An 11151-nucleotide genomic window follows, 5' to 3' on the forward strand; every position below is an offset into this window, starting at 1 on the left:
GCCAGGTTTCTTCACCCTAATGAATTACATCCAAGCATGATAAGACATCTAAACCATATTTCATATCTTTATTCTACATTTTCTAAGGTTCAATGCCTTCTTTTATGGTGAGAGGATTCTCAGATTTGCTGATCTCACAGTAAGTCAACTTAGCTATCCACTTTGCACCAGAAGGTTTGTAGAGTTTAACGGGAGTCCTATTTCAAAACATGGTGAAGGGGGGAGACTGGGGTTGAGGGGGTCTCAATAAGATAAATGGCTTTGTTTAACAAATGTGTAGGGTGGCTCATATTTCTGTACCGGTGAACTAAAAATGGAAGGCGAAGTTCACACATAGATAGAGAAGAAAAAGAAGAAGATAGGATGAGAGAGAGAGGTCCACCAGTATCAAACTCTAAAGCAACCTCCTGCGTCCACCAAAAGCCCATATCTGCAATTAGATTCAAGGTGAAGGAGCATGTTAGCAGGCAATTAAAGGACTGATTGAGGAGAAAATATTTTGTTTTTTATTCCAATAATATCATCAATATATCCATTTGGTATGGAACTTTTGTTGACAGCGGGGAGTTCAAAAGTCAACAGCCACGCTGACACATTTACCTTGAGGTTTTTATCCCAGCTCCCAGTGCACAGTGCACTTCCATCCGCTGACAGGCTGAGACTCGATATTCTACCCTCATGAGAATTATGAAGGGCTCCCAGGTTCAAGACAACCTGAAAAATGAAATTCGTAACAACCATGACAATCATGAAGGCTTACCTTAGACTTGAACACAATAGAAACCTAGAATATTGGCATAATACAACTGTCAAAATACCTAAGCTATCATGAAAACAAAATATCATGAACTAGGTCAACGAATACTCCTAGGACTTTGTTCCAATTTTTCTCCAAACAAGATCTGAAAGGCTAAAATATGGAAAAATGTACCTTTGCGAGTAAAGTGTCCCAAAGTAAACAATCTCCATTCGAATAAGCAGCAAATAGCAGCCTGCCAGACAAAGAGAAAGCTATAGAGGTGACGTGCGGGGTTTCGTCGGCATCTCTTGGTTCATGACTGTATACTTGGAGTTGATGCCCGGTTCTCACATCAAATAGTCTACATGTGCCATCATCAGATCCCGTGCCAAATCTTTGTCCATCTGGGAAGAACTTCACAGTGTTGACATCCCCTAAGTGGTATTGGTATGTACGAACTGCCCGGCTGGCGATTCTCGTGTCCCAGAGCCGCGCAGTTGTGTCACAAGATCCGGAGACAAACACCTTTGGATCTGAACTGTTTATGGAGATGCTGTAAAAAAATGTAAAAATTATTATTGATAAATTAATTTGCAGAGTAAGCCGACAAAGTTTCACAGAGGAGAAGCATATTTGAAGATTTTATGTAAATTTTCTTATTCTAAGAGAGAATTCCAATCTTGACGGTAAAAAATTTTGGGGGCAAACGGACAACGAAGCTCAACATCTTGAAACAAAGATTTATTTAAGCCTCGCCAAAGTGAATGGCCTTTTTTTTTTAGTGAATGGCCTTTTGCAGTTTAATCTCTCCCTTTTCCAGATCCAAAATTCAGAGTTTGCTGCTGGATAATGCTAAATAGACAAATAGATAAGATTCTTATAAGGGTTAGCTGATCGATGATGAGATTCCCATCTTTGAGGGACAATGATGAGCCGTCCTCTTTGTTGTCCATGTCTACGTCCAGAATGACAACGACGAAACCGTAGAGTAAAAAGTAAAAAAAAAACGAGAAAAACAAAAAAAAACAAACAATTAGCCTTGAAGAAAGATTAAAATAGAAAGCATCATTCCACTAAAATCATGCAAATAAACCAACATCAATTTCATAGAGAAAGATCACACCACTCAAACACCACAAAAGTCTCACCTGAGCACATCTGCTGTGTGACCCGACGGAAATTCCCCTCCAAAAACAGAAACTTTTTGACCGGTTGTAATATCCCATAGAACGCAGGTCTGATCACCAGACCCAGTGACCAGATGGGTTTCATCATCAGTAACGTATTGACATGATGACACGTACCCCTTATGCCCAGTTAGGGTTCTTGCCACAGGCAGGTTACCATCGTTATCAGCTGGAGCGAGGAGATCAAACACAGAGCAGGCGCTGTCTAGACCTCCGGATGCGATAAACTGGCCGTTGGGTGCAAAGGCGCAGGTCATAACCCACGCACAGGGCAGTTTTATGGCGTGAGTTTTCTGGCTGGTCAAGGAATTCCACACGATCAATCTTCCATCTTGAGAGGCGCTGACAATCCTGTTCTTCTCAAGGGTCCAATCAACGCAATAAACCTAAAGCAGTAGCAAATTCTATCAATTGATTGGCAGTATTTTTTATCCTACTTGATAGAAATCCGTCGGATAAACAGCTCTCCAATTGTTCTAAGATAATTGGCAAGACAGCAAAGTCCAAAAATCAAATCTTTTGATGTTTCAACAAAAAGCAAGTCTAAAAATCTTTAATTCCTACTGCCGTCAATCGAATTATTCATGAGTGCAATAGTATCATCTCTCCCGAAAGATTAATAAATTTTCTTCACGCAAATTAGCCCGTAAACTCAGGAAAATTACCATCTGCATGGAATTGATACCACAGAGAGGGTACACTAGAAAGCAGCGGTTTCCCCATAAATCGATTAAACTGCAACCATGCCAACTTCTTTCGTTCAAAACAGGATAAACTGAAAAAAAAATCGAGGGTATTTCAAGGCTGACCCTGCCGGAGTGACCCTGGAGAGTTCTACAGCAAACAAGATCCGTAGGCCCGAAGCCGACGGCCGTTCTCCCTTGCTCGGTCGCATAAGTCGCGACTACACACACAAAAAAAGTATAAATCAACTCAAATTTCAACCAGAAATCGAGAAGAAAAGATGAAAATTGAGACGAACTGTCGGTGTCGAGGAGCTGCTGCCGCCGCTCCTTCAACCTCTCTCGCAGAGCATTCACGGCCGCCTCCGCTGCCACGTGGCGCTCCGTCAGCTCCTTGGTAGACATGTAGAACTACTCCCTCCGCCGTGGAGCTCCCTCCCTGACCATGTACTCGCCCGTCGAACGTAGCCCCAATTCACATTCCAACAGTGAGGGGGGGAGAGGCAGTCTTCTTCGGAAAATCGACCCGATCGACCGATCCGATCGCAGGCCAGTAATGGGCCAGGCCCACGATCCGGCCTATTGGATTCATCGTCGCCTCGATCGAACACAGTCTCGATCCGACCGTTGGTCTCCTCCACGTGCCATTATTCCATTGGGCGGATGTGCCAAGGAAACCAGATATGGGGACGGTTAAGAACCAGCAGACTTACCGATCCGCTCGTAAATTCGCGCCTTACTTCATCACAACACTATTTATATAATGGTCGGGTAGATACCTTATTTTGGATTTCCTGCGGGTATGGACTAGATTTTTGATTCAGTATCACAGATGTCTTCTGTCTGCCGAGTCCCTAAAATTTGCCGTTATTTGCTTCGAGGATAAAAAGACGGGTCACAACCACCCGTTGCTTGCCGTCCCCGCCCTCATGCCAATGGCCTGCTGCTTGGCGCCGGTAAGGCAGATTGCTATTTCTCTCTACATAGGATTTGATATTTATCTCCAAATTTCCATGATCTTGTAAGTAAAAACATGTCATCTTTAAAGAAAGTGGACCCAAAATACTAATTTTGAACTCGTCATTCACCAATGTCACACAAGGTATTGCCCATCGTCCCCGCAGTCATCATAAGCAGATGACTATATGATGCGATCCAACATCGCATCTACGAACGTCGGCCTAGGCCCACGTCGGGGGCCCATTAGCGGAGACTATTTCAACTAACCGGCGGAGAGAGATAGGGGACTTTTGACGTTGGTAAGTGCCTTCCTCTCTCAAAGGACCTCACTGATATCCTCGTTTGCAGACGACCACTCCTGCACGAGGCAACTACCGGACAGAGCCAGGCGTTGTCCAACCCGTTTGCTTGGGGCGTGCCAATCCTGCCATCGTTCTCCCTCTCTCGTTTGTCTCCCTATCTTCTTCTATCTATTGTTATTTCGGCCTTCCGGCTTTGTGGACATTTACGGTGTTTGGACTCAATCAAGCTTGTGGAGTTACCACTTCAACTTCAAGTTACAGGAACGTAACAATTGGTATCAGAGCAGCCTTTCCGGTGACCCATGGATGAGCGCATCCACAATATTGAGCAACAGCTCTGATGCCGGATGTCGTCAATGACTTCGTCCGACGGGTAACTCACTAAGTTCAATGGAACTATGTGAGTGTGAATGACCTACGTGGAAGGTATGTGCAGGTCCGACTTGCTGGAATTGCCGAATTCCGAGCTCCGGGGCAGGCAACCATTAACGATGACGGTGACCTTCTACCCTCGTCGGAGCGATGACAACGACTACTGCGCCAAACGGTATAATTACGTAGGGGCTCACACGCAACGGACGGGCTCAACTCGTACCTAGAGAATCACTCTTGACGTAGTTTTCTGTATAATTTCTCTCACCTAATCTAACCGAGCGATGTAGAGTGCAGCCGAAAATATACTGGAAGACATAATATAACTGACGAGCAAGAGACCGACGTACCTCGTCGATGGTGACGTTCGTCGTCGATGTCTTCATCGGGCACGGATTGGTGGGACAGGTAGATGAGGGCATGCCGTTGGTGAAGGGCACGGAGAGGCTCGAATGGCGATAGTGTCGCGGCGTAGGAGCGATAGCCGGAGCGGGTTGGAGGATGAAGGAGATAGGTGCAGTGAAGAAGCAGCGCAAACGAAGGTCCGGAGCTCAACGGGCTCGTTCGCATTAATGAACCGATGTGTCCAGAGCGGGATTGTGGAGGTTCATCGGCGGTGGGTCAGCCACGGCCAGCGGCCACGACGGTGGCAGCAGCACTGGGTGCGACCGGCAGATTTGCTGAGCAGTCCGCGAGTCCAGGGAGAGCGATAATAGTGGTCCACACCGGCAGCGTCTTAAGCTCTACAAGGGTTCGGCGACCCTGGGAGACGAGGATCGCACGTAGGCTGACAGTGACTGTTCAGAAACAGTTCGTTCCCAAGCATTAATGGGTTCAACAGACCTCAATTGCGATGGCACGATGGTGGACTGCACACGAAGATCAACCGAACGCAGGGCGGTCGGTAGATGGCAGCGCGGTGCAGCAGGCAGTTTTCAACATGGCAGATATCCAACACCGCCACAGTCAGCCGTGACACCGATCAACACCGTGGGTTAATATGTAAGTGACAGTTCCGTGAAGGTAGCAGGAGGGGCCACGATAATCCGATCTGGCGTGGTAGCCGGTAGACCAGGACGCACGGTGTGGAATGCCAGGCGGTTGACCAAATGACACGGCTCATTGTTTGTCACAGGCAGGATGTTTCCCGACTCGTTCACTGCAGGTTTGTGGTGGATCGAGGTTGGTTGACCTGGCACAAGTGACGGAGTATTCGGCAGCGTCGAGGTGCGATCAACGGGAGACCAGTCTGGATAATCAAGACCTCTGAACAGGACAAATCACGATCCCTAAAACCGGGGGGGTGGTGCAAACTCTTCGTCGTTCTGCGGATGGCCGAGAAGGTTGAGTGCCGTCGTGTGCTGGACGAGGGTGTCGGTTGGCAGCGGTGGCGATCCACGGGCGGTGCAAACCGTGATCGGCGCGTGTTCGATTGATGCGGAAGGTTGCTTGAAGCCGGCGATCAGCGGCGACAGTCCAAAGCTGGTTAGCGCACGGAAGTGGAAGCTTAACTGGGCGCGATCAGACGGAGGATATCAATCCAACGTCTGTTTTACCTCTTCTTCCTTCCTTCTATTCTTCTTCTTTCTCCTCCCTCTTCTCTCCTCTGTCGTGAGATCTGAAACACGAAGTGTAACTGCAACAAAAAATTCCAGATCTAACATTGAACGTGTCCATCATGGCCTAATATAGGGCCATGATGGACCCATCACACAATACACATAAGGGGCCCAATAAGGTACCCCCTTTACAACGTTGAAAAATGAAAAAAAATATGGAGAAATATTAAAACAACTCGAAATAAAATGACGAGTGCAATGCGACAATATGAATGTGTCATGACGAGTACAGTGAACTCGTCATGACGAATACGAACATGAAATTGGACGAATAAAATAGGTAATTAAAATGTGAACGCGTGCACAGTCGTGCTCTACCCAGGGTATTTAAACCCGGGAGTCTTCACGGTTGCTTTGGGATACCAGTTGGGCTGGACACGGACCGGCGGTGACGCTGATGACGATGATGATGGCTCTGATGACATTTCGTCGAGGTCGTTTGGACGCGCTCCATCAAGCTCGCTTGCATTCTCCAGCTATTAAAGCACACCCATGGCTTCCCTCCACTGGCACATGACGACGGAGGTGCTGCTTTGTTGTCGGAGCACCCACCCTTGCCCAAGAACCCGTCGCCACCAATCCCGCCTCCTGCGCAAGTTCTGCCGCCACCGCTCCCTAGAGGTCCAACTGTCGGGACCACTATCGACGAGTCTAAGTCTTCAAAGGCCAACCCTAATGGGCAGGACGTAGAGGACTCCAGTCGGCTTATTGGGCCGGTAAATAAAGGCCGAACTTATCCAGCTCACGCCGAGATTGGGCCTGACTTATCCAGCTCACGCCAAGATCGGGCCTTCCTCAAGTCTCTGGGCCTGCTGATGGGCGAGACACGTCAGCCAGGCTCACTTATGAGCGGCCCCGGCCTGACAATCAAGAGAAGGAGGCCCGCAGGAGGACGACCGAGAGCTCTCATTTCAGAACTTTAACGGCTGTACGAGAGGGTTCTCAGCCGACGACCCCTCTCCACCTCTCACGGTCAGGTTTGGCAGCTCGAAGGACGGCCAAGGCCTTCTGCCACCAGACGTCGGGTGGGAACGCCGCCGGCTTGTCGACAAAGAACTTCCCGAAACTCCCTAGTGACTCATTCATCAAGAACCCACCTAGCATTGGAAGAGCGCAGACCCGGGCATGGGGACGACAACTTGAGGCCGCCCATACATTGCTTTTGCTTTGGAATTATGCGGGAACCACCAGGAGTTCGCCCCCGTTCAAGGGAGCCATCTCCGTCATAGGAACTGTGACCGGGGCCTCGCGTGCGGCCTGTGATGCACCATCACGACTGTCAGGCCTTCGCGGGAGACTCCGATTCGGACCGTGACGAAGACGAAGATTATAATTGTCGAGGACCAGTAGGACAAGGACACCACCCTGGAAATTGGCAACACCAGTCTCCTTGCCACTATCGGTCCGCTGAAATATCATCCTTCACGGGAGGGGACCCAAAGCGTTGGCTGCACCATGTGGAGCACTACTTCCAAGCATACCCCGCCGGGGACACAGAGAGACTCTGAATTGTCTCGTCGTACATGGAAGGCAAGGCGTCGGCATGGTTCTGTTTCAAAGATGACCGAGCCAGGTTTGTCAACTGGGACGATTTCAAACGAAAATTGCCGCATCGCTTCGGCTTACAACCCCGGGAGGTCTACCATCAACTGTTCAAGCTACATCGAATGGGCTCTATGGACGAAGTGGTCTCCACCTTCCTGGATTTGATGGGGTACTTGCCCGAGATCTCATAAGAAACTGCCAGGCACGCCTTATACTCTGCTTTGAAACCATCCCTCCAAGTAGAAATTGACTGACGAGAACCTCGCTCCACCGAAGCACTAATTGAATGTGCGTTCAAGGCGGAGAAGCTACTGAACCAACTGGAGATGACAACATCAAGGCGGAGCAATGGGGTTCAGTGAGCGGCGGGGGGACATTTCACGCAGCTTCCCCGTATCAAACCCCCTAAGGAGAGCGCCCAGCGGAAAACCCCCAACGCCAGATTTGCCTAACAACCGAGGAAATTGCCACCCGGAGGGCGCAAGGCTTGTGTTTCCAATACAACAATAAGTTTACGTCGGGTCATGCATGTCATAAGACACTGAATGTCTCCATCGTGATGAATACAACGGAGTCGACAGGAATTCAGTCAAATGAGGAAGCGGAGATCGAGGACGAGGCTAGTCCAATGACAGACAGTCCACGGGAGCTCAAAAACTCGCTATTCAAGCAATCACTAACATGTCAATTGCCGCATTCTCTTCAGCTCAAGGGCCGTATTCATGACCAAGAGGTCATTATTCTCACCAACTCGGGGGCATCCAACAATGTCATCAATGACGGGCTGGTTCATAGGCTGGGCCTGAGGCAACAGCAAACAAACCCATACTGTGTGCGTTATGGAGATAGCAGACAATCTCAAGGGACAAAGCTGTGCCCCGATGTGCAACTCCACATTCAAGCCTATTCTGCAACTGTTTCCTTCCATCCAGTCCAGGATTGATGCCTCAATGTCATCTTGGTTTTCGCTTGGCTCCCGCACCCTAGGAAGGACATCCACGAAGTGGAACCTACTCCTACTACAGTTTCATGCCGCGGACGTCAAGCCTTACAAAATGCAATTTTCGACCGTCTTCCAAGCACCGACGACGCTATCACCACACCGAGCATGTGATCATCAAATCACGCTACTTCCCAGAGCCAGACAAGTCCATTGTCATCCCTACCATTACTCCCACCTACAGAAGAATGAATTAGAAAATTTGGTGGAAGAGCAGCTGACGGTGGGAATCATCAGGCTGTCTCGCAGCCCTTCTCCAGTCCAGCTCTACTCGTGAAGAAAAAGACAAGGGATGGCGGTTTTGCGTGGACTACAAGGCCCTCAACAGCATCACAGTACCTGATCGATTTCCCATTCCCGTGGTAGATGAGCTGCTTGAGAAACTCCACAGCACGACACTCTTCTCCAAGCTCGACCTCAAGTCGGGCTATCATCAGATTCACATGAAGCCAGAAGATATCAAGAAGAGTGCCTTCAGCACTCATCAAGGGCATTAAAAATACTTGGTGATGCCTTTTGGTCTGTGCAACACTCCAGCCACCTTCCAGGCCTTGATGAACTCAATTTTCCAGCCATTCCTCCGTAACTTTGTCTTGGTTTTCTTTGATGACATCTTAATTTACAGTCACAACTGGGACGAGCACGAGAAACATCTACGGGCGGTGCTGCAACTGCTGAAGGAGCACCATCTAATAATCAATGCCAAGAAAATGCTCTCTCGCACAATCGAGGTTGGAATATTTGGGCCACTAAATCTCCACAGAAGGGGTCGCCATGGACGTAGCAAAAATTGAAGCTATCGCGAGTGGCCATTCCCTCAAAATCTGTGACAACTGCCTCGATTCTTGGGGTTAGTAGGCTATTATCGAAGGTTCATCGAGGGGTATGCGTCCAAGGCGTGGCCGCTGATACAACTATTAAAGAAGTGAAAATTTTAGTGGGGAGAGGAAGCGCAAACGAGGGTTCTTGGAATTAAAGCAAGCCTTGTCCTCAGCACTGTACTGGCCCTTCCGGACTTCACCCAGCCATTTACAATTGACACGAACCCATAAGGCATGGGCATGGACGCGGTGCTGCTGCAAAAGGAGCGGCCCATCGATTTCTTCAGCAAGGCACTCCCACTCACTATCCGCACTCAATCGGTGTATGAAAGAGAATTGGTTGTAGTTGTCCTTGCGGCCAAGAAATGGCGTCATTATCTCATGTTCCACGCATTTGTCATATGCACAGATCAACGAAGCCTCAAACACTTGCTCGAGCAGCAAGAAATTCAAGGTGAATATCATCACTTGCTTTCGAAACTGATGGGTTACCATTTTTCCATTCAGTATAAGGCAGGCAGCTCGAATCAAGTGGCTGACGCATTATCTCACCAAATGGCAACTGCAGACATGACCGTCCGTGCAACGTCTCTCTCTCTCCATGGGGGAGCATAGAAGCCTACACCAAGAGGCGGATTGAGATCCGTATCTATAGTATGTCATTCAGAAGTTACAAGATGACCCCAACAGCCAGGGCAAGTACAAACTGTCACATAGAGCACTACTTCATGACGAACGGCTAGTATTACCATCCAGCTCCCCAAGAATTGGGCTTATCATGAAGGAACTTCGCGACGGGGTCATTTGTTGGGTTCTAGAGGCCTAGATCTGGATGAACAAATTAAAAGGATCCGCAGCAGAAGACTTTTGCAAAATTGAACGGCTTCATTAAAACATGAAACAAAGTACCTTTGCACGGATCACATCCGTGATTTTTTGGATCTTAGAGTGAGGCGAGTTGAGCTGCTCAACTGTGCAGCCTACAAAACGTATCCACGCGATCCTCATCACGTCGAATCTCCTCCTTCTCATTGATGAGCCCCGTTCTACCTCCATCGTCGTCGTTACGCCATTTCGATCGTATTGGGAGTGGAGAGGGGGTGTGGGGTGAAGGTAGAAGAAGGGGAAAGGCCCCTGAACAATTCTGGCTTGGGTCAATTTCGTTCAGGGCCTTCCCCTATTTATACTAAGTGAGTATAGTTCATAAAACCCCCCAAAACTTATGTATATCTTTCGACGTCCAAAAGATCATTTGGGTGTGACCCTCTAGGCCCATGTAACAGTCTAGTTAATGACTCCAGTGGCCTAATAATATTTATTGGCCTTCCAAATTAATTAACTATATTATCATATAGATTAATTAATGTCAAATTGATTTAACCCAATCGATAGGTTGAGTCTCCAACACATGGGGTGCCAAGCTACAACTCGTGTTCTAGAAGATACAAAGGAGTGTGTATTGACTCAGTTCATAGAACATGTTCGTCATCGGTTACCGTGTATGTATAATCCCCCACTTGACACTCCTTGGACGACTTAGGGTATGGTCAACTGTCAAACCCTAATCGATGATCCGAGTTAGTATTGATGCATTCGAAAATCATGAGAGAACTCTTCTCCGATATTTCACTGCCTTAGCCAAGGACTTCATCGCACCATCTTCCTTGAGTTGTCACCTCTTATACTGAGGGTGGACGATCCCATCTTGACCACTCAGTTGTCTTAGTGAACTTCTTGATCTACCCAAACTAAGAATGTTTAGAATCCCAAGACATTTTGGTGTTTCCGGTCTAAGGACCACTTACACAACCGTGACGTGAATCAACCTGATTGACAGTTCGATATAATACCATCTAGGGATTCGTATGGATAAATTTTGTGAACTCTTTCCACTAAAGAGCACCCCCTATTTATCCTTAGTAT

The 11151-nt window shown here is 48.0% G+C and overlaps 1 protein-coding gene across 2 annotated transcripts; it reads right to left on the reverse strand.

Moving 5' to 3' along the window:
- Nucleotides 1-227: 227 nt before the first annotated feature.
- AGB1 (GTP binding protein beta 1) lies at nt 228-3103 on the reverse strand. Of its 2 annotated transcripts, XM_078574298.1 has the most exons (7): nt 2909-3069; nt 2736-2830; nt 2592-2661; nt 1888-2312; nt 932-1292; nt 601-714; nt 228-430 (listed from the first exon to the last, which is right to left on the reverse strand). In XM_078574298.1, the coding sequence occupies exons 2-7, from the start codon at nt 2819-2821 to the stop codon at nt 395-397; spliced, it is 1092 nt and encodes a 363-aa protein (XP_078430424.1). In that variant the 5' UTR covers nt 2822-2830; nt 2909-3069; the 3' UTR covers nt 228-394. The 2 variants fall into 2 exon arrangements, with proteins under 2 accessions (XP_078430424.1, XP_078430423.1); XM_078574297.1 differs by lacking the exon at nt 2592-2661 and having other exon boundaries at nt 2909-3103.
- Between the last annotated feature and the right edge of the window lie 8048 nt (nt 3104-11151).

Source organism: Wolffia australiana, chromosome 4 (assembly GCF_029677425.1).
Source record: "Wolffia australiana isolate 7733 chromosome 4, ASM2967742v1".
Classification (NCBI taxonomy): Eukaryota; Viridiplantae; Streptophyta; class Magnoliopsida; order Alismatales; family Araceae; genus Wolffia; species Wolffia australiana.